Source organism: Phyllostomus hastatus, unplaced genomic scaffold (genome assembly GCF_019186645.2).
Source record: "Phyllostomus hastatus isolate PE091 unplaced genomic scaffold, TTU_PhHast_1.1 phas_scaffold_255, whole genome shotgun sequence".
Taxonomy (NCBI): Eukaryota; Metazoa; Chordata; class Mammalia; order Chiroptera; family Phyllostomidae; genus Phyllostomus; species Phyllostomus hastatus.
In genome coordinates this window covers 1-23,937 of record NW_025334019.1, presented here as the reverse complement: position 1 = coordinate 23,937, position 23,937 = coordinate 1, and the positions used below count along the sequence as shown (strand labels likewise).

General features: G+C 43.6%; 1 protein-coding gene and 1 long non-coding RNA gene across 3 annotated transcripts; one reads left to right on the top strand and one right to left on the bottom strand.

Annotated features, from left to right (window-relative positions):
- Positions 1 to 2,088: 2,088 nt before the first annotated feature.
- Positions 2,089 to 22,196, bottom strand: LOC123804957. Its single transcript, XR_006783258.1, has 4 exons — positions 22,062 to 22,196; positions 10,177 to 10,354; positions 9,151 to 9,275; positions 2,089 to 2,601 (listed from the first exon to the last, which is right to left on the bottom strand). It is a non-coding gene; the product is annotated as an uncharacterized LOC123804957 (long non-coding RNA).
- Positions 20,270 to 23,931, top strand: LOC123804956 (zinc finger X-linked protein ZXDB). Of its 2 annotated transcripts, none has more exons than XM_045817401.1 (2): positions 20,270 to 20,809; positions 21,155 to 23,660. In XM_045817401.1, exon 2 carries the CDS (start codon positions 21,237 to 21,239, stop codon positions 23,658 to 23,660), a length of 2,424 nt encoding a protein of 807 aa, XP_045673357.1. In that variant the 5' UTR covers positions 20,270 to 20,809; positions 21,155 to 21,236. The 2 variants fall into 2 exon arrangements, with proteins under 2 accessions (XP_045673357.1, XP_045673356.1); XM_045817400.1 differs by lacking the exon at positions 20,270 to 20,809 and adding an exon at positions 23,780 to 23,931 and having other exon boundaries at positions 21,146 to 23,654.
- Positions 23,932 to 23,937: the final 6 nt, after the last annotated feature.

The window sequence follows — 23,937 nt, the reverse complement described above, 5'->3', positions numbered from 1 at the left end:
TTTGAACCATTGGTTGCTTAATAGTGTGTTGCTTAATTTCTACGTATCTGTGAATTCTCTGGATGTCCTATTTTTATCTGATTGATGGAGAACTGTTTTACACCTCTGTCCTCCCCACCCCCACCCCGCATTTTGCTATTGTTATGTTACTGATTGTGGTTGGAAAAGCTCCTTTATGTGATTTCAAATTTTCAAACTTATTCAGATCTATATTATGATATAACATATGATCTATCCTGGAAAATGTACCACATGCGTATGAGGGGGAAAAAACGTTTGCGTATTTTGCTGCAGTTGGGTACACTGTTCTCTATATACTTGTTGGGGCCGATTGATTTACAGTGTTCTGGAAGTGTATTTTTCCTTATTTATCTTTTCTCTAGTTGTTCCATCCATTACTGAAAGTGGGCTGTTGAGGTCCTCAAGCATTGTTGTGTAACCGTGTATTTCAATCTTCATTAATTTCAATGTTTGCTTTGTATATTTTGGAGTTCTGGTATTTTTGGCATGTATTTTTATAATTTTTATAGCTTCTGGGTGAGTTGGCCCTTTTAAAAATATATAGTTTCTTTCTTTTCCTCATATAACAGTCCTACAATAATGTCTACTTCGATATCAACATAGCCATCCAAGTTTATTTGGATTACAATGTGTATGGAATACAACTTTCCACCTTTTCAGTTTCAATGTATGTGCGTCCTTGGATCTAAAGTAGTTCTCCATTAGAAGGCATATTGTAGGGTCACTTTTAAAACCCATTCCTACAACCTTTGTCATTTGTTTAGGGAGTTAAATCCATTTATAATTAAGGCATTTATTGATGGGGAAGGCTTTCCTCTTTCCTATTTTGTTATGTGTTTTCCATATGACTTGTAGTTTTCTTGTCTGTTGTGGCCACCATGCTGTTGTCCTCTTTGTGTTTCCAGTAGTTCTCCTTATTTGCAGTTCTATTCTCCCTGGTTCCATTTACCCATGCTCAATTGCAGTCCAAAAATATTACATGCAAATTTTTATAAATGATATACAAGTTTTAAATTGTGTGTTAATCTTAATGGAATGTAAAATCTCACACGACCCCCTTTTTTTCCAACTCAGGACATGTAGGATAACTACTACAAATACATGAACAAAAAGCTACATGACTACACATATTGAGAGCCCAAGATACGGGATTATCAAATGATGGCAAAAAAAAAATTCATATCCAACATAATAATTTGCCTTTTGCCTTTAAAATTGGACTTCTACAGACAGGGGGCCCTGAAAAGGGCAATAAGCAGCTGAGTGAAACTGGTTGCTTTTGCGTAAAAACAACAAACAAACAAACAAGCAAACAAACAAACAAAAACAGCTCTTTTTAGGCCCCCCTCCCCCCCCAAACAGCATAGGAAACAGAAGGGGAAATAATATGTGAAAAAGAAAAATTCTACACTTTTGGCCTGGCTGGGATGCCTCAGCTGGTTCGAGCGTCTTCCCGTAACTGAGAGGTTGTGGGTTCGATTTCTGGTCAGGGCACATACCTATAATACATTGCGGGTTTGATCCCCAGTCTGCCTACATAGGGTCCCTGGTCCGGGTGCCTATGGGAAGGCAGCCTATGGGAAGGCAGCCTATCGATGCTTCCCTCTCGCACTGATGTTTCTGTCTCTCCCTTCCTCTCTTTCTAAAAGCAATGAAAAAAATATTGTACACATTCAATGGGAGCACAGAGTAGACAAACATCCTAGCAAACATTGATTTTCCTGATAGGTCAAAAAATCATCAATGTCAAGTAAGGGCAAGATTCCCCAGAGCTGGCTGGTAAATCTCTGAAAGCAGGACACCTAAACATGCATCGGTTGTGTCCACCCACTCTGGTTAGGATTTGGAGGTCTCATTAGTGTCTACTTTGGACATGACCATTTCTTGACAACTGCATGTCAGAACTTCCGAAATGTCAAAGATTTTACCCTACTGTAAGCTAACAATTTGTTTTGACACAGTGTCATAGATGCTGGAAGAAGATACAGGACTCCAGAGTCATATGGAAAAGGTGGTTTATTACTCATGCCACAGTGGGCAGCATGAACTTCTTTGCACTGGTCCCCAAATGTCCCCAAGTCCCATACCAATGATAAGAAGTACTGCAGGTGTATGATATGCACAAAGTGAGTTTGCATTACAGTGTAGGAAACTCCAACATTTTATTTACTTTATTTTATTATTTTATTTTAGAGGAATGGTGCAGTGTATTAGTTTTCTGTTGCAGCCATTACAAATTACCCACAAACAGTAGGCTTAACAGTACACCCATTCTTTGTCTCGCAGTCTTCTAAGGGAGAAACCTGGTGGGCTTGACTGGGTCTTCTGCTCAGGGACTCACAAGCCTGTCATCCACATGTCAGCTGGGCCGTGTTCTCATCTGGTGCTCAGGTCCCTCTTCCAAGCTCATTCAAGGATATTGGTAGAATTCATTCCTTGTGGTTATAGAACTGAGTTCCTAGTTTCTTGCTGACTGTTGGCTGGTGTTGATTTCAGCTTTCAGAAGCCACTCTCAGGTTCTCACCACTTGGCCCCCTGGATCTTCAGAATTTCCTGTGTGTGTCCTCCTCTGTCTCTGACCTGTAGATCCAAATTTAAAGGACTCATGGGATAGGTCAGGTCCACCTAAATAATATCCCTTTCTTAAAGTTAACAGTGCTAGGACCTCATCATAGGAGTAAAATCCATCACATGTACATTCCCGGGGATTTATACAGGGTGTGTACACCAGGAGGCTGAGATCTTGGGCCCCATCTTAGAGTCCCACCCAACATAAAGAAGTTTAGCGATGTTCCGCAGGAGCAAGCGGACAGTGCACCAAAGTCCATCCACGGGGGAAACGCCAGTATTTTTAAGGGCCTTTTAACAAGCCTCCTCAGAGGGAAATACTATCTTTATTATCCTGAGCAGCAAACAAATCTGTCCCAGAGGAAAACACTATCTGTATGTTCTTCCAAGGCTGCCTGTTGTACCAGTAGCGTTGAAGAAGAGTTTGAAAAAAACCAGCTAATGCCTCTGGCCAAAATTCAGGGAGGAATGGGAAACCTATAAAGAACTGTTTCCCAACAATGTCCAGCTATTTCTAAGATTTATATGGAGGTACATAGGACTTAGAACATCCAAAGCTATTTTGAATATGAATACCAACGCCGTAGGACTTATACTGACCGCCAGGTTGCAAGACATTTCAGGGTGCTGCGGAATTTAAGAAAGTGTGGCATTGGCATACATTATAGGCACACAGATCAATTTAGCAGAAGCGAGAATACAGAAATACACCCACATGGACAGTCGATTGATTGCCAACCAAGGTGCAAAGCTAATTCAGTGGGGAATGCATAGTGTTATCAGGAACTGGTGCTGGAACAATTGGACACCCATAAGTCAAAAGAAATAACTGTTAAACCTTCCCTTACACCATATACAAAAAAACAACCAGAAAATGACATTAGACTTAAATAGCAAGACCTAACATTATAACATTTCTAGGACAAAGGGCAGGACAAAAGTTAAGTGAAATTGGATTGGAAAAAAATATCTTAAATAGGTCATGAAAAGCATGAATTATAGCAAACAAAATCAACAATTTGGGCTTCCTTCAAGTTAAAATAATTTGTTCTAATAAATACGCTTTAGGAAAATGAAAGATAACACAGAATGGGGAAAATATCTGCAAAAATGCACCCATCAATGGCCCTGTAATTCCAATATACAAAGAATATTTTCAATCAATAGCATGCAAAATATACATTGAAACGAATGAAATGACAGCACAACAACCCAAAAGCCGTGGGACACAGGGAAACAATCCTAACAGGGAAATTCATAGCATTAGAAGCCCATTTCAAAAAGAAAAAAAGAAAGACAGAAAAGAAAACAAGAAAAAGCTCAAACAAACAATGTAACTTTACACTTAAAGGAACTTGAAAAACAACAAAGTGAATAGAAAGGAGGAAGTAATAAAGATCAGAGCAGAAATAAAAACTGAGTCTAAAAAAAAATGATACAAAAGATCAGTGAATCCAAGAGCTGGTTCTTTGAAAAGATAAACAAGATTGACAAACTTTCAACCAGACTCATGAAGAGGAAAAGAGAGAGGACCCCAATAAATAAAATCAGAAGGAAAGAGGAGGAATAACAACTGACACCGAAGAAATACTAAGGATTGTGAAAAAATATTATGAACAACTATCTGCCAACAAACTGGACAACCTGAGAGAAATGGATAAATTCGTAGAAACATAACATCTCCCAAAACTAAATCAGGAAGAATCAGAGAATCTGAAATAGCCAGATTATACCTGTTGAAATGGAAGCAGTAATAAAAAATAAAAAAAAAATGAAAAAAAAATAAACTCCCAATGAACAAAAGGCCAGGACCAGATGGCTTCACAGGTGAATTTTTACCAAACGTTCTGAGAACTAACACCTGTCCTCAAACTATTTTTAAAAATTCAATAGGAGGAATGGCTCACAAACTCATTTTACAGGGCCAGCATTATCTTAATTTCCAAAACCAGATAAAGACACTTCGAAGAAAGAAAATTATAGGCCAATATCCCTGATGAACATAGACACTAAAATGCTCAACAAAATATCAGCAAACTGAATACAGTGATGCATCAAAAAGACCATACACCATGACCGAGTGGGATTTATTCTGGGAATGCAAGGTTAGTACAGCATTCCACAAAACAATAAATGCGATTCACCACGTAAGCAAAATGAAGGATAAAAACCACATGATCATATCAATGGATGCAGGAAAAGCATTTGATAAAACCCGCCACCCATTTATGATAAAAACTCTCAGCAAAGTGGAATTAGAGGGCACATACCTAAACATAATAAAGACCACATATGACAAATTCACTGCCAGCATCATACTCAACAAGCTAAAACTACGAGCATTCCCCCCGCCCTTAAGATCAGGAGCAGGACAGAGATGTCCACTTTCACCTCTTATTCACATAGTACCAGAAGTCCTAGCCACAGCAAGCAGACAAGAGGAAGAAATAAAAGGCATCCAAATTGGAAAGGAAGGAGTAAAATTGTCTTTATTGGCAGATGACATGATACTGCACATAGAGAGCCCCAAAGATGCCACCCAGAAATTACTAGAACTGATAAATGAATCCAGCAAAGTAGCAGGATACAAAATGAATATCAAGAAATAAGTTGCATGTTTATCTGCCAACAACGAAGTAACAGAAGGGGAAATTAAGAAAACAATCCCATTCACAATCGCTTCAATAAGGATAAAATACCCAGGAATAAACCTAACCAAGGATGTAAAAGACCTGTACTCAGAAAATTATGACACTGAAGAAAGAGACTGGAGAAGATACAAATAGGTGGAAGCACTTACCATGCTCCTGGACAGGAAGAATTAACATCATTAAAATGTCCATACTACCCAAAGCAATTTACAGATACAACACGATTCCTATCAAGATTCCAATGACATATTTCACAGAACGAGAACAAATACTCCAAAAATTTATATGGAACCTAAAAAGGCCCCACACAGCAACAGCAAAGAACAAAGTTGGAGGAATCACACTACCTAATATGAAACTATACCATAAGGCCGTAGTAATCAGAACAGCATGTACTGGTATAAAAACAGACCTATAGATCAACGGAACAGAATAGACAGCTCAGAAATGACCCCACCCCTTTACAGTCAATTAATATTCGAGAGAGGATGCAAGCACATACAATGGGCTAAAGACAGTTTATTCAGTAAATGGTGTTTAGAAAATGGGACAGATACATGCAGCAAAATGAAAGTAGACGGCCTTCTTACACAACACAAGAATAAATTCAGAATGGGTTAAAGACTTAACTGTTAGAACTGAAAATCCATAAAAATCCTAGGAGAAAACATAGGCAGCAAAACCTCAGATATCACTCATAGCAAAGTTGTATCAGATATATCTCCCCAGGCAAGGGAAACAGAAGAAAAAATAAGCAAATGGGACTACATGGAACTAAAAGCTTTTTACACAGCAAAGGAAAACATCAACAAAATAAAAAACCACCCGCAGAATGGGAAACATATTTGCCAATACATCTGATAAGGGGTTAAGTTAATGTCGACAATTCATAAAGAACTTAGAAAACTCAATACGAAAAAAACAAACAACCCAATTAAAAAATGGGCAAAGGACCTGAATAGACACTTCTCCAAAGAGGACCTACAGGTGGCCGATAGACATAGGAAAAGATGCTGAATGTCACTAATCATCAGAGAAGTGCCAACTAAAACCACAGTGAGACATCATCTCATACCTGTCAGAATGGCTATCATCAATGAATCGACAAACAACAAGTGCTGGTGAGGATGCGGAAAAAGGAGAACCCCTCTGCATTCTTGGTGGGAATGCAGACTGGCGCAGCCACTGTGGAAAGCAGTATGGAGATGCCTCAAAAAATTAAAAATGCATCTGCCTTTTCATCCAGCGATCTCACTTCTGGAAATTGATCCTAAGAAATGCAAAACACTAATTCAAAAGAACATAAGCTCCCCTATATCCATTTCAGTGTTATTTACAATTGCCAAGATATGGAAGCAGCACAAGTGCCCATCAGTAGATGAGTGGATAACACAGCTATGGGACGTTTACATGGTGGAATACTACTCGGCCATAAAAAAGAAGGCAGTTTTAACCATTGGGACAGTATTGATGAATCTGGAGAACATTATGCTAAGTGAAATAAGCCAGTCAGAGAAAGACAAATAGCATACCATTTCACTCCTACGTGGAGTCTGATGAACATACAGAACTAACAAGCAAAAGAGAGACAGAATCATAGATTGAGAGCACATGACAGCTAAGCGGGTGAGGGTAAGGGGTGGAGTGATGGAACAAAAGGAAACAGGACTCATGGACATGGACCACAGTGTGGTGATTGCAGAGGGTGGGGTGTCTAAGGGTAATGGAAATGGTAATGGAAAACGAATACAAAAAAAAAAAAAGAGAGCAATTGCTGGAAAAAATTAAAATGCTTGAGAAAGCAAAAAAAAAGAAAATCAATAACATGAAAACAACAGCACAATTACAATGGGCAAATATATGAACAGAAAGTTCACCCACTAAGATAAATGGATGGCAATTGAGCCCATGAAAAGATGCTCAACATTGTAAGTAATTAGGGGCATGCTAATTAAAACTAAAATGATATACCACAACACATGTACTAGAATGGCCCCAAGTAAAATGACTGACCATATCAAGCGTTCATAAGTGTGTGATAAGAGTGTAAGTGGTTTGGAATATTTGCAAACACTCGGTCAGTTCCTCGCAATGTTAAACGCACTTGCCATCCTGCTGCTCTTGAGTTTTCATTTTTCATCTAAGATAAATGAAAGCATATGTCCAAAGATTTGTGCATGAATATTCATAGCGGCCCTATTTGTAATAGTCAAAAACTGGAAACAACCCAAATAACCATACACTGAAATATGGCACGACAGCAAAAAGAAATGAATCATTCCTTAAAATACCAGCATGGGTGACTCTCAAAATAATTATGTTGTGTTAAAAAAAAGACAAACCAGAGAATATAGTATATGATTCCATTTACATAAGATTCAACAAAATGCAAGTTAATCTCTAGTGAGAGAAAGCAAATCAGCAGTTGCATACAGATGGGGTGAGGTGGGTAGGGAAGAAAGCAATACACAGGAGAAGAAAGAAGCTTTGGAAAGCGCTGGTTATGGTCACTATTTTGAATTTGATTGGGACTTCCTGAGTACACACAGATGGACTTTTTTAAATGTAAGAAGCAGTAAAACACGGAATCAAAGATCTCTGGAAAGAATACTTCATGGCTTGAAAGTTCTTTGACAGTTTATTAGCCACTTTGCTTTTCTTTAAAGTGAATAATAAGTCAGACTCTTCAAAACATATTTTCTCTACTTGTTTTTTTTTACTTTTTCATTTGCAATTTACTTTCATATTATTCTGTATTAGCTTCAGGTGTGCAACATTGTGGTCAGACACCTTGTCAGACACTTTACAAAGTGTTCCCCCCGATACTTCCAGTACCACCTGGCACCATACATTCTATTTGTCCATTTTAATGTGCATCTCTCTTTTTGTATCTGAGCTCTTATTTCCCAACTATTACTTCGGATGCTATACATGTACTCTTTTCTTCACTGTTAGTAATGTTTTTCTCTCTCCTGATTTACTGGTATCTTATTCTATCTATTGAATACAGACACACCAAAAACAGGTTTTTACTAGAACGTCGAGCATTCTCCATGTAAGTTGGCAGTGCAATCACTAAAGCACGGATTGTTTACCACTTAAGAAGAGCAAAAATACGTGCCATTTTCTCCCATCAGTTTTTGTGTGCACCTTGGAGTCTGAAATGGAGAAAAGTGCAACTAAAGCACCCAAATTGCCAACACTGGTAAATGGATACACTTTGTAAGACTAACACAGGAATCTTCCTCCCTGCTCCTCCATAGGCAAGGCTCCCTTGGGCATGACTTTAAATGAAATCCAAGGATCTTCTCTCCCCATTTGGCTCCGGTGCAGCTACCAGGAGAGCAGAGAGGCATTCAAGGTATAAACAAGTCTATTCCTCAGGGAAAAAATTGCTACTCACACTTATGGTGGAAGAGGCAATGTCACCACACACTGAGGCTCTCCTTCAAGGTACAGCAAGCAGGCCTACAGCAAGTAAGACTTCAGTGCAGGGCTCACAGGCTCCCTGAGCTAACACCACCACGTGCTTTTGTACCAGAGCCTCTGTTTTGCAGTAAAACTCAGTTCAAGCCAGGGAACCGAGGGGCCACCAACAATCTGAAGCAGTCTATTAAAACTCCTGAAATAGGCAGCCCTGCTCCTTTAATTATTATTGAGTTGGTCCAAAACTTTGTTTTTTTCTGTACCATGGCTCAAGTAGCGCCTAGTTGTCTTTAACTTGATTCGACACGATTTTGTTAGGCTGTATGGTGACAGCTGTCATGTCAGCAAGCAGTTTTAAAAACTTATGAAAACTGGTGAATTTTTGCATAGCCATTTTAACATTGAAGGTGGAAGAAAATATGCAACACTTTTGGCATACTATGCTTCATTATTTCAAGAAAGGTAAAGAGCAACTGAAACTCACAAAAAGACTTGTGCAGTGTATGGAGAAGGTGCTGTGACTGATCGAACGTGTCAAAAGTGCTTTGCTAAGTTTCGTGCTGGAGCTTTCTCACTGGACGATGGACGATGCTCTGCCGGGTAGACCAGCTGAAACGAATAGCAATCAAATCGAGACCTTAATTGAGAACAATCAACGTTATACCACACAGGAGATAGCCGGCATACTCAAAATATCCACACCAATAAAGTTATTGGTGAAAATGAAACGTATGTCCTTTATTTTATGGAAAGAAAAAAAAAACCCTCAACAAACTGTTTGGCCAACCCAATAATGTATGGAGAAACAACAGGATGACAGATACTCTTCCTTGGGCGAGCCAGCAATAACCCTGGCAGGCAGGGTGTCTACTCTTCACACAAACTAAGACGAGAAGGGGCTCCCCTAAACTCATAAGGGATATGAAGCCAATCATCATCAATGTATTGCCTCTCTGGTCTAAATCCACCCTTCAATATGTGCTCCCTGATAATGGGCAAATTCCTTCAATATGTCTTCTTCAAAGTGAGCATGATGTTGGACTTGATCATAGAAGATGCTAGAAGGACACTAAAGGAGGAAGTGGCTCTCCTGTGACTTCTGGCTCTCGGAGGCGTGGGTGGTAGGATATTCTGGGTGTCCTTTCACAGGTATCAGCCCATAACAACTGTCCTCGTGTTGTTGAACATGCAATCCTGATGTGGCCTGGTGATCAGCTTTTTGTGGCCCTCTTCATAGGGCTATCCTATGCTCCAAGCCACCTACTCACTGTTTCCCTATGCTTGCTCACTCTCCTGCCCCGCCCCTACCAATACCAGCCTTATCTCCTGTAGTGCTCCCAGTGCTACAGCCCTCCCAACACTGAGGCCCTCCGGATTCTACATCCATGACATTGTTATCTCCAGGCCTCCAGCTCCACCAGAACCCCTATTCCTACTACATGTCCACACACTGGCCACTAGCTATGGCATGTCCACACTGATGTGCTCCAGAGGGTTGCTTCCTGCTTACCCTGCAACTGTAGACCAGCTATGGTTCTAAGTCCAGCTCTGGCACGGGCAAACCAGCAAGCTTCTCTGCTGTCCAGTGGCATCTCCTACACCTTCTCCAATGAGGAGTGAACTCCATCCATCCTTGGGGAGGGGCCCCCACTGCAAGTTGGTCTTTCCCTGGGTATTCTTCCTCAGCCCTGAAATACCATAGAATGTTTTATTATATCCTATATGTTATACATTTATCATAGTTTAATAATTCTTTATGTTAAATTTCCCCTGTCTGGTGTGTACTTTCTGTCTCCTGCTTGGATCATGATTGTTCCAGAACACATCTATTCCAAATATCATTCTTAGAATTACTGAAAGCTTCCACATTGAGAGCTGCATCAAGTAAGGGTGCCTACTATCACCCAGAGAGAGTAGCAAAATGAAAGGGGGGAAAGAAGGAAGGAAGGGAGGGAGGGAGGGAGGGAGGAAAGAAGGAAGGGAAGGAGGGAGGGAGGGAGGGAGGAAGGAAGGAAGGGAGGAAGGGAGGGAGAAAGAAACAGACAAAATGGAAATAAATAAGACTGACATAATTGTAAATGGTGTGATGGTGTACATTAAACTCTACAAGTATTTACAGACAAAATGTTAGACTCAAGGTATTTGGAGATTTGAGGGCAAATAATCAACATATAAAAGCCATTTGCATTCTAATTACTAGCAAAAAATTTAGAAAATAAAAATGTCAAAAATAATTCTTTTCAAATATGAAGTACCTAGGGTAAAATGTCCTCTTATGGGAAAAATGTTTTTCCCTATGAGAAAATATTATTGGGGCACATTAAGTAGTGCTTATAAAAGGAGAGACAGACCATCTCCATTAATCAAACATTCAATACTGAAGTCAAATCTATAAACTCAACACAAGCATAATTAGAACTTCAAACAAGCTTACGGTTGAACTTTCTCTCATGATTAATACTTTAAATGGAGTCAACAGAGGCTGAAAATAACCAAGATGATTTGACAAACAGGGTAGAATTGACTGGCCTCCTCCAAACATCATGATTGGCTATAGAGCTGTAGTAATTAATACTGATGTGCGGCATTTCAAATAGGCGGATGAACTGAGACTAACCCATACCTAGGTAGACGCTGGATTTATGATTCGTGTGGTGCTGCAAATAAGCTGGAAAAGTGCAGACTTTTCCATAAATGGTTTACTGAGACAATCAGGTATCCACATGAAAGGAAACAGAACCCCTCTCCACACAAACAACAATTGCAAGGGGATTAAGACCTAACTGTGAAAGGACAAACCATAAATATTTTAAGAAACAATATAGAGAATATTTGTATGGCCCCAGGGCTGGGGCAGATTTCTTAAAACAGAAAGCGCTAACCATAAGGGGAAGATCGATAGATTTGACTACAGTAGTCCTCCTTTACCCGCAGGAGATACATTCCAAGACACCCAGAGGATGCCTGAAAATCTGTACATACTATGCTTTTTCCTATACATATATACATGCATACATACATACATATATACATACAATCAAGTTTAATTTATATATTAGGCACAGTAAGAGATTAATAACTACAACTACTAATAAAATAGAACAATCACAACAATATACAGTAATACAAGTTACGCAAATGTGGGCTCTTTCTCTCTCTGGAAATATCTCTCTCTTTCCCTCCTCCCTCTGGAAATATCTTTCTGGACTCTGCGTACAGCACTGATACGCTGCACAAAGGGATGGTTCACATCCTGGGCAGAAAGGAGTGTGGACAGTGTGAGATTTCATCATGCTACCCAGAATGATGTGAATTCAAAACTTATAAGTTTTACACTTCTGGAAGTTTCCATTTCATATTTGAGACCATAATTGACCACAGGTAACTGAAACCACAGACTGGGGGACTAGACTATATTACGATTGAGACCTTCTATTCCCAAAGCACTGCGTAAAGCACACGGAAACACAAACAACAGAGCAAGGGAATGTTTTGGCCCATCATATAACCACCAATGGACTGGTATTTAAAACACATAAAGAGTTCATTAAATCAGAAAGTACATGATGTAAAACAACAGAGAAATGGGTGAGAGTTGCATTCGAACAGACCTTTCACAGGAGAGAAAAGTCTAAAAGGCTTTTAGACACGTGAGAACATGCAACAGCTTAATATTAAAAGCAAACAATGATTTAAAGTCTGGCACTTCTTGGGGTAGGTTAAGATGTGTACCAGCAGGAACTCTCTCTGCTACTGTTAAGACAGTAAATTGTTACAACCACTACAGAAAGCGATTTGCCACCATCTAGAAAAGTCGTTTTCTTTCAGCTGGCAATGCTAGCTCCATGACCTCAGTGTTCTGGCCCAGGACTGTGTTAACTCCCCAGCCCTGTGTCATAATTTAGTCCACAGGCATCTGGGTTGTTTTTTCCTCCCACAGCACATAACAGTGGTTCAACACAATGATGTCAATCGGGCCTAATAAACAAGAACTAGCAACTATCCTAGACTTATTGGTGAGGAATTTGCCTATCGCATGGTGAAAAACAAGCCCAACAAAAATATAGGGGCCCTTTGCTTCAGGGATACTCCTAGGTTCCGGTGCTATGGGGCACGCCTAGGTAGCTTTTCTACGGTTAAGGGTCAATTATTGTATTTGGCTCTCCTACAACCAAAGAAGTGACACAATAATGAGCGGGCCTCTTTAGATTTCTCACTGGCTTGTACTATTCTGGCCTATTTGCCAAGGGACAAGAAAATCTGCTAGTTTTCAGTGGAATCCAGAACAAAAGAAGGTTCTGCACTAGGTCAAAGCTGTCACGCAAACTTCCCTGCTTTTGCAGTTTGTGTCATATGATCCAGCAGATCCAAGTGCTTAAAGTGTCAGTGTCAACAGGAATGCTCTTTGGAACTTTTAGCAGTCTCCTACAGGTGATTTACAGAAAAGAAACTCAGAATTTTGGAGCAAAGTCTTGTCGCCATCTGTGCATTAACTACCCTCCTTTAGAGAAACTGCTCTTGGCTTGCGGGTGGGCCCTAGTAGAGACTGAGTACTTGGCCGTGGACCACCAGGTAACCACCTGAACTACCTGTCATGAACTTGTAGCTGTCTGGCCAATTCAGACATAAAATCTGTTGCGCACAGCAGAACATTACCATCAAATGGCGCTGGTATGAACTACGTAAGGTTCAAACACGCCCTGAAGACACAAGTCATTTACATGGAGAAACGACCCAAACGTCCACGTTCCCCACTCCTGCTGCATTACCTTTTCTCTTCCTGGTGCACATATGGACGCATGGGCCATGCCCTACCATCGGATTACAGTGTCAGAACACTTGGCACTGATTCAGAGATGAGTCTGTGTGATATGCAGGCATAGTCCCAAATGGAGAGCTGAGAGACACAGCCTCTTTGGGGAGCACTTCTGAAGGACAGGTGATTTATTTTTGGACATGTTCATGGCTTTATTCAATCAAACCTTGGGTATCGTTCTACCATAAGGAAGAAAAAATAATGTGAATTTGTAAGTACAGCTTAAGGTCTAGCAGGAGCGGGGGGGGGGCGGATAATAATGTGACTAAGTGTTCACAAATCAAGAATATTTACGAAATACTTGAGAGCATAAAACAAAGGAAGCTTAAGTAAAGGGCTTCTTTTTTACAAAGGTTTTATTTATTTATTTTTAGAGAGACAGGAAGTGAGGGAGAAAGAGAGGGAGAGAAACATCAACATGTTGGTTGCCTGTCACGCACCCCCTCCACCCCCGGGGACCTGGCCTGCAACCCAGGTATGTACCCCAACTGGGAATGGAACCGGCGATGCTTTGGCTTGCAGGCCAGTGCTCAATCCACTGAGCCACACCAGCCAGAGCAAGCAAAGGGGTTTTATGAGAGGAAGTTTTCCCTAGGCAGTGACTTGAGCTGAGCTCTAAACGATGACTTAGCAGAAGCTGGGGATGGAAGCCCCAATGGCCAGTGTGGCTGGAGAGCAGAAAATATACCAGAAAGGTCAGGTAGAGATTGTGTATCACCTGGGGTCCCTTGGATACATGGGATGACAATGGATGTATAGCCAAGCAAAGAAAATGCTGTTTCTTCTTTTTTTTTTAAATCATGTTTTATTGTTAAATATAAGTCGTGACACCTTGAAAGTCCCAGAGGAAAACGTAGTCAGGAAAATTTGAGATATCCCACACAGCAATATTTTTGCCAATATGACTCCTAGGGCAAGGAAATAAAGGGAAAAAAATAAGCAAATGAGACTACATCAAACTAAAAGCTTCTGCACGACTAAAGCAACACATCATCAAAATGAAAAGGGAACTGACTGTATAGGAGAACATATTTGCCAATGGTACATCGGACAAGGGTCTGGTCTCCAAAACATATAAAGAACTCACACGACTCAACACCAGGAAGACAAACAATCCAATGAAAAAATGGGCAAAGAATCTGAATAGATACTTCTCAAGGTAGGACAAACAGAAGGCCCATAGGCCTAGGAAAAGATACTCAACATCACTAGCCATCAGAAAGATGCAAATTGCAGCCACATTGACATATCACCACACACCTGTCACAAATGGCCACCATTAATAAATCAACAAACAACAAGTGCTGGCGAGGACGGGGAGAAAAGGGAACCCTAGTGTAGCACTGGTGGGAATGCAGTCTGGTGCAGCCACTGTGGGAAACAGTATGGAGTTTCCTGAGGAAACTAAAAAGGAACTGCCTTTTGAGTCAGCGATTCCAATGCTGGGATTATACCCTAAGAATCCCGAGTCACCAATTCGAAAGAACCTACGCACCCCTATGATCGTAGCACTGCTATTTACAATAGGAAAGTGCTGTAACAACCTAAGTGCCCATCAGTAAATGAGTGGATCAAAAAACAGTGGTACATTTACACACTGGAATATTATGCAGCAGAAAGGAAGAAAGGAAGGAAGGAAGGGAGGGAGGCAGGGAGGGAAGGAAGGAAGGAAGGAAGGAAGGAAGGAAGGAAGGAAGGAAGGAAGGGAGGAAGGGAGGAAGGAAGAGCTCCTACCATTCGCAACAGCATGGATGGAACAGGAGAGCATTATGCTAAGTGAAGTAAGCCAGGCAGTGAAAGACAAACACCATAGGATCTCACCTATAAGGGGAATCTAATGAACAAAATAAAGTAAGGAACCAAACAGAACCACAGGCATGGAAACATGGAGTGGACTGAAAATGCCCAGAGGGGACAGGAAAGGGGGACAGTGGTGGAAAGAAGGGGAAGGGACTAGACAAAGAACATGTAAGAATGACCCACAGACATGGGCAACAGTGTAGGAATTGACTGTGGGGGTGGGGGGGCGATGGGCGGAGGGGGGCGCATTGGGACAACTGTCATAGAATAACAATGAAGGACAGTTTAAAGGAAAAGCCTTCCAGTGGGCACAACTTAGAACAATGCACTGGGTTGTTCATTCTGTTTGTAAAAAGAAATGGGGACACGTGCAATCGTATACCAATTCATGGCTGCCACCAAGAGTTTCGCCACATGAATTGGCCTTGGAAGGGAAATGTTTAGAAAATTAATGGCAAGAAGGGCTGAGAAGGAGACATGTAGGTAGACCACTCTGAATAGGCAACAACATCAGTGAAGATATCTGTATCCCATGTGAGTGCCTACCAAGTGGTGATGTATTTAAAGGAGGATTTTAATAAGTAAATGAATAGGATGACCCATTCTGTGGCTATCCACCTCTTTCCCCAGCCATTCTGTCATTGTGTGATGGGCTTAAGAACATAGTGGACATAATACCAGAGATATAGATTACACAGTCTCAGCAACATGAGGTTTCTCCCAACAGGGCACACCTGGCTACAGCCACTGCTGAATTCCCAGTCTGCCAAAGACACGGACCAATACAGAGTACTTAGCTCAGTATCATTCCCTGGGTGATCAGCCTGTTGGCAGCTTGATTACATTTTACAGCTTCCACCAAGTCACGGCAGCTTTTTGTGCTTACCATAGTAGACACTTACTCTGGATAAGAATTCGCCTTTCCTGCATGCAATGCTTCTGCACATACTGCCATCCATGGGTTCACACAGTGCCACAGCCACATTCATGGCATTTTACAAGCACTAATTTTCCTCTCAACATGAGGTCTATCTGCTTGACAAATTTGAAATTGTGCAATGCATTATTGTTAGCTATAGGCACACAGATCTCTAAAAATGGATTCACCTTGCAAAACGAAAACTCTGTGCATGTTGAAAGCAATGCTCCATTTCCCCATCTCACTAGCACCTGGCAAACACCATTAAAACCTCAGCTTCTAAAACAAAATAAGATAGCCCTACACACCGATTAGAATAGCCAAGTCCAGAATGCTAACAACATGGAATGCTGCCGAGAATGTGGAAGAGCAGGAACTCTCGTCCACTGCTGGTGGGAGTGCAAACATGCACAGCCCATCTGGGAGACTGTTTGGTGGCTTCTTACAAAACTAAGCATACTCTTACCATAGTATCCAGCGATCACCATCTTTGGTGTTGACCAGACTGGCTTTAAAACTTATCCACACAAAAACCTGCACGCTTTTACAGTAAGAAGTTTTATTCATAATCGTCAAAAGTTGGAAGCAATCAAGATGTCCTTCAGCAGGTAAGTGAACAACCTATGATACATACAAGCAATGGAAAATTACCCGGGGCTAAAAGAAATGAGCTATCAAGCCATGAAAAGACACCAGGGAATTGTAAATGTATATTATGAAGTGAAATAAGCCAATCTGAAAAGGCTACCTAGTGTACGACTCCAACTAAATGTGATTCAAGAAAGGCCAAAACTATGGAGAAAGTAAAAAGGTCAGTAGTTGCCGGGGGCTGGGGGGGAGGGCTAAATAGGCAGGACACAGGGATTCTAGGGCAGTGAAACTGCTCTTTATGACACCATGATGATGGGTCTATGTCCTTATACCTTTGTTCAAACCAGGAGAATGGACAACACCAAGAGTGGACTGCCATGCAAACTATGGCTTTTGGGTGATTATAAGGTGTCAAAGCAGGCTCATCAGTTGTGATAAACGTGCATCTGATGGGGGATGTTTACAATGGGGGAGACTGCACGCATGACGGCAGGGTTTATAAAAAATGTCTGTACATGCCCGTAAATTTCACAGAGAAACTGAAGCTGCTCTAAAAAGTCAAGTCCCAATAAAAGTAAGTATCTGCCTTTATGAGCTTGACTATTTTACATTCTATATAAATGGAATCATACAGCATTTGTTATTCTGTGACTGGCTTACTTCACTTACCATAATGTCCTCAAGGCTCTCTGTTGTGTCCCACCTGGCAGGATTTTCTTGTTTTTTAAGGCTGAATGTCATTCCACTGTAGGCATGTTCACCATTTGCCTTATCAGTTTATCTGTTGACGGACATTGAAGTTGCTTTCACATCTTAGCTATTGTAAATAAGGCTGCAATAATCATGGGGGTGTAAACGTCTCTCAAAGATCTTGACTTCAACGCTTGTGGACATTTACCCAGAAGGGGGATTGCTACGTGACATGATAGTTTTATTTCTAATTTTCTGAGAAACCTCCACACTATTTTCCATAGCAGCTGCACCATTTTACATTCCCTCCAATAGTGTGAAAGGCTTCAATTTCTCCACGTCCTCATCAATACTTATTATATCTTTGTAATAAATTTTAAAAAATGTGTCTTTGTTGTTCAAGTACAGTTGTCTCCTGTACAGGAGACACCACCACCCCCAGTCAGGAAATGCATGGATACATTTTTAATTTGGCCACACAAACAAGCAGTATCTCACGGTGGTTTTGTTTTGCATTTCCCTGGTAATTAGTGATGTTAAACATCTTTTCGTATAGCTGTTGGCCATTTGTATGTCTTCTTTGTAGTCATGTCTATTCAAGTCCTTTGCCCATTTTCAGTTATTTTTTTTTCTCCTGAAGTGGAGAGAAAAAATTCCTTTATATTTTCAATATTATCCCCTCATCAGCTATATGGTTTCTTCCATTCCATGGGTTGACTTTCCCCCCCTGTTGATTATTTCCTTTGTTGGACACAACTTCTTAGTTTGATGTAGCTGCATTTGTCTATTTTTGGTTTTGTTTGCCTCTGGTTTTGGTGTTATATCCACACACACAAAAGTCATTGGCCAGGTTCATGCCCAGAACTTTTCCCTAATATTTTCTCCTAGGAGATTTACAATTGCAGGTATTGCACTTAAGTTTCTAGCCCATTTTGAATTGGTTTCTGTGAATGATGCTAGATAAGGGTCCGATTTCATAAATGGATGTTTGGACAACATTAAATCTTCCAATCCATGAATATGTCTGTCCATTTTATTTTTGTCTTAATGTCTCTCATCAGTGCTTTTTAGTTTTCCATGTACACCTCCTTAGTTAACTTTAGTCTTCAATAGTGTGTGCTTTTTGATGCTACTGTAAATAGTATTATTTCCTTATTTTTTCTTTTTAGAGTAGATTGTTAATGTTTAGATACAACTGGATTTCGTATGTTGATGTCATATTCGGGAACTATACTGAATTCATTTATTAGTTCTAACACTTTTGGTGAAGAGTTTTTAAGATTTTCTACGTACATGAGCACGTCACCTGCAAACAGATAGTTTCACATCGTTCTTCTTGAACGGAATGACTCTAGTTCCCTTTTCTTGCCTAATTGCAGCACTGTTCAGAGCAATGGTCAAAAACTGAAAACAACCCTTAGTGTCCATCTACTACAGATGGTATAATCATACCACAATCACTTTTCTAAAATCATACACTGGAATTCTAGTCAACAATGGAGACAGAGGATCGACAGCTACTCTGATATGACATGGATGAATCTCTCAGTTATGGTGCAGAACGAAAGAAGGGAGCTATAAAAGGAAGCACACGGCATAATTCTGTTGATGTAACTTCATATAAAGTGGTGAAGCTATACAAAAAAGCACCGAGATGATTATCACAAAGTCAGGAGAATGACTCTATGCATACGAGAGGGAGTGGGTTGGGATTGGGAGGAATTCTGGGAGGCTGGCAGTGGTCTATCTCTTGACCTTGGTCCTGGTTACATGGTTGTTTGCTTTTATAAAGTGTCTAAACCTGGCACGTATGTTTTATGCAATCTTCTGTACCGCAGATGTGAAAAACGCTCCCTCCAAATAAATGTAATACAAAGAAAATTACGTGAAGTAGAAATTTTGATGACGTTTGAATTGTTATGGATGAAACACCTGATCTTTGAATCAAGAGATCGGCCAGTAGACATTGTCATTAAAAAGGGGGGAAGCAGGGATTCTTTAAACTATAGGTACCCCATCATCAAGTCATCTCTGTAAACATCTCTCTTGCTAGGCATTTCACCCCATCTTTATATCAATTCCCAACTTACTGATGACAGACAAACTGGAGGATCAACATCATCAATGACAAGATCATTAGGCATCTCAGGCCAAATCCTTCACAGTGAGACTGGGCCACCACAACTAAATGTAGGCAGGTGCACAGGGTAGTGGTAGGGGGGTGCATTGCACATGGTCATCTGTGCATTTTTTCTCGGGAGACTTCACTGCAGTGACTTAGGGTTTAACCTTACCACATCGAACTGGTACTTCCACCCAGAGACCTCCCCGTGCTAAAGAATCTAGGGAAAGCTGAGGCCTGTCCTCCCTGTGCTGTGAGACTGGACGTGAAATGTCCATGCCGGAACCGATGGTGGAAGTGCAGAGTTGGCCTAGGTCGTGCACTGTATAGAGAGAACCGGGCAGTGGTTTTGTAACGGTGGGAAATTATAACCCAGCCCACCATTCTTTTGATGTTGTTCCTATAAGTGCTGACTCGGTCTAATACGTGGCCTATAGATGAACAGCATGTTCGTATGAGAATCCTAGGAACTAGTTTCGAAAGATACAGACCCAGATCCTCAGGCATCCCAGCTCGGGAGATTTGCTGACCTTCAACCACAGAGCCCCGGGGGCCATGAAGCCAGCGTGACTAAACCAGGATGATGCACACCGGACCCCCACTTGCCTTATCGAACGGACCCTGCTCCTCTGCACTAGAGAACTCTGCAACCCCCTCTCTTGATGTCTTGGTTCTGTTCCCTTCTCCCTCCTTATAAAACACCTCTGCCTTCACTGAGAGGTGGAGATGGGCTTTGAGACAGGGGTCCCCCATCTTCCAGATAGCCAGCTTTTGCAAATAAACCACTTTCCTTTACATGGGCACCTGTCTCTGGAGTACTGGCTTTCCGCGGCAGGCAGGCAGCCGGACCCGCCTTCGGTTACAGTTTGGGTTTTCTAGATTTCCATAGAAATTGTTCCATCCCCCAGGCTTTGCTTTCTAGGCTGAACAGTGCTAATCTGTTTTGGCCCCACCTCCTACTGATTGTAATTTCTGCATCAGCAGAACAAAAAAATATTAAGTATGTGCCCCACTTTCCTGCTCAAGACCATTCTGGATAGGGAAGTTGGCCAGGAAAACAAACAACAAGAAGGACGACGACGACATCATTTTCAGTGGCAATTCCTAGTGGCAGGGTAGAGTAACGTTGACACAAACTGTATTCTCCGAGGAATAGTCTCTCATCCATCAATCCAGCCAGCCAGCCAGTCAACGAATTTTCACACGTGAGCAGTACTAAGCACCACGCTTAGCACTGGGAGGGGCTGGGGTGTTTGTTTTGGTCTATACAGGGGGGCACGGACTTCAGTTGCCTTTGCAGATAGACGCGTAGGTATTCCAGCACCAGTTACCGAGTGAAGTGTCTCTTGCCCATTACCTGGGAAGATCTGCTGGATTTCCTACTCATGTTAACTGTGGAATTTATTTATGCATACCAGGCTCTGCCTCTGGGCTTTCTTTCTGTTCCAGAGACCCAGTACCACAATATTTAAATCACTGTGGCGTTAAACACGTTTTAATATCTGATAGGGCCAGTTTCTGCGCATTGCACATTTTTTTTTTCCTTTCAGGAACGTGTTCGGGCCCGCGGCAGGGGGCGGGGTCGCACCTCCTCCGCGGCTCTGGTTCCAGCAGAGCCTCTCAGACGCGGAGATGGAAATCCCGAGGCTGCTCCCGGCTCGCGGGATGCGACAGGGCGGCGGCGCTGGCAGCCCCGCGGGCGGCGGCCGAATCCACGGAGGCCCTGACCCGCGGGCTGGCCAGGCCCCCGCGCGCCGCCTCCTGCTGCTCCGGGGCCCCCAAGATGGCGGGCCCGGGCGGCGGCGCGAGGAGGCCCGCGCGGCCTCCCGGGGCCCGGGCTCGGGCCCGAGCCCTTTGGCGCCGAGGCCGGATCAGGCCGGCGGCGGCGTCGTCGGCGGCGGCGACTTCTTCCTGGTGCTGCTGGACCCGGTGGGTGGCGACGTGGAGACCTCGGGCGCTGGCCAGGCCGCAGGGCCCGTCTGGAGGGAGGAGGCCGAACCCGGCCCAGGGCTCCAGGGGGGCGAGAGCGGCGCGAACCCCGCGGGCCGCCCCGCGCCAGGGCCCCGCTGCCTGTCCGCGCTCCCCGCCCCGGCCCCGTCCCCGATCCCCGCCCCAGGCCTGGGCCCCGCCGCGGCCTTCGCGGGCACCGTGACCATCCACAACCAGAACCTGCTGCTGCGCTTCGAGAACGGCGTCCTGACCCTGGCCACGCCCCCGCCGCCAGCCTGGGAGCCCGGGGTGGCGCCTGCCCCGCAGCCCGGCGGTCTGGTCGCCCCGCAAGCGGGGGTTCCACACGCCGCGCAGCCTGGCGACTGCCCGGAGCTGCCGCCGGACCTCCTGCTGGCCGAGCCCGCGGAACCCGCGCCAGCCCCTGCGCCGGAGGAGGAGGCGGAGGGCCCGGCCGCGGCCGAGAGCCCCCGCGGGCCGCTGGGCCCGGGCCCGGGCGTGGTGCTGTACCTGTGTCCGGAGGCGCAGTGCGGGCAGACCTTCGCCAAGAAGCACCAGCTGAAGGTGCACCTGCTGACGCATAGCAGCAGCCAGGGCCAGAGGCCCTTCAAGTGCCCCCTGGGCGGCTGCGGCTGGACATTCACCACCTCCTACAAGCTCAAGAGGCACCTTCAGTCGCACGACAAACTGCGGCCCTTCGGCTGCCCGGCGGAGGGCTGCGGTAAGAGCTTCACCACCGTGTACAACCTCAAGGCGCACATGAAGGGCCACGAGCAGGAGAACTCGTTCAAGTGTGAGGTGTGCGAAGACAGCTTCCCCACTCAGGCCAAGCTCAGCGCCCACCAGCGCAGCCACTTTGAGCCTGAGAGGCCCTACCAGTGCGCTTTTTCCGGCTGCAAGAAGACGTTCATCACGGTGAGTGCTCTGTTTTCCCATAACCGCGCCCACTTCAGGGAGCAGGAACTCTTTTCCTGCTCCTTTCCTGGCTGCAGCAAACAGTACGACAAGGCTTGTCGGCTGAAAATCCACCTGCGGAGCCACACCGGCGAGAGACCTTTCCTTTGTGACTTTGACGGCTGTGGCTGGAACTTCACCAGCATGTCCAAACTGTTAAGGCACAAAAGGAAGCACGACGACGACCGGAGGTTCATGTGCCCTGTGGAAGGCTGTGGGAAATCTTTCACGAGGGCCGAGCATCTGAAAGGCCACAGCATAACCCACCTGGGCACGAAGCCTTTTGTGTGCCCTGTGGAAGGCTGCTGTGCCAGGTTCTCCGCCCGCAGCAGTCTCTACATTCACTCCAAGAAACACTTGCAGGATGTAGACACCTGGAAGAGCCGTTGCCCAGTGTCCACCTGTAATAAACTCTTCACATCGAAGCACAGCATGAAGACCCACATGGCCAAAAGGCACAACCTCGGCCAGGATCTCTTGGCTCAGCTAGAAGCTGCAAATTCTCTCACGCCCAGCAGTGAACTGACCAGCCAGGGACAGAGCGATCTCAGTGATGCAGAGCTGGTGTCTCTCTTCTCTGATGTGCCTGGCAATAGTTCTGCTGCAGTGCTGGACACGGCATTGGTGAACTCGGGAATCTTGACTATCGATGTGGCTTCTGTGAGCTCCACTCTGGCTGGGAGCCTCCCTGCTAGCAACAGTAATTCCTTAGTGCAGGCTGTGGACCCGCGGGCCTTGATGGCCACAACTGACCTCCCTCAAAGCCTGGATACCTCTCTCTTTTTTGGAACGACAGCCACCGGTTTTCAGCAGAGCCCCTTAGATATGGATGATGTCACCAGCGTGAGTGCGGGGCCATTGGGATCTCTGGGCTCTCTGGCTATGAAAAACTCCAGTCAGGAGCCCCAGGCTTTGACCCCCAGCAGTAAGCTGACTGTGGACACGGATGCTCTGACTCCTTCAAGCACCCTTTGTGAAAACAGTGTCTCAGAACTACTGACGCCGACCAAAGCAGAATGGAACGTACATCCTGATGCTGACTTCTTTGGGCAGGAGGAAGAAACCCAGTTTGGATTCTCCAACCCAGTGGGAAACCATGGTTGTCAGAAAGAAACAGATCTGATCACGGTGACTGGCAGCTCATTTTTGGTATGAACTCGCTATTCGTTCCTCGCAACGTTGGTTACTTTTATTAATTATGCTCATTTTCAAGGATGTTCTGGACTAAATGTGTAACTGTGCTTCTTTTTCTTCTTCTTCTTTTTTTTTAACAGGTTTGAAAAAGAACAGAGCCCCAGGCTACAAGTTCCGCGGTTTCCCTGCTGATCTGGAGTCTGGAACTGATGAGTTGTGTGACCCTGAGCAAGTCACTTAACCTATCTGAGCCTTAATGTCTTTATTTATAAAATGAGGTGGTTTGAATAGATTGTTT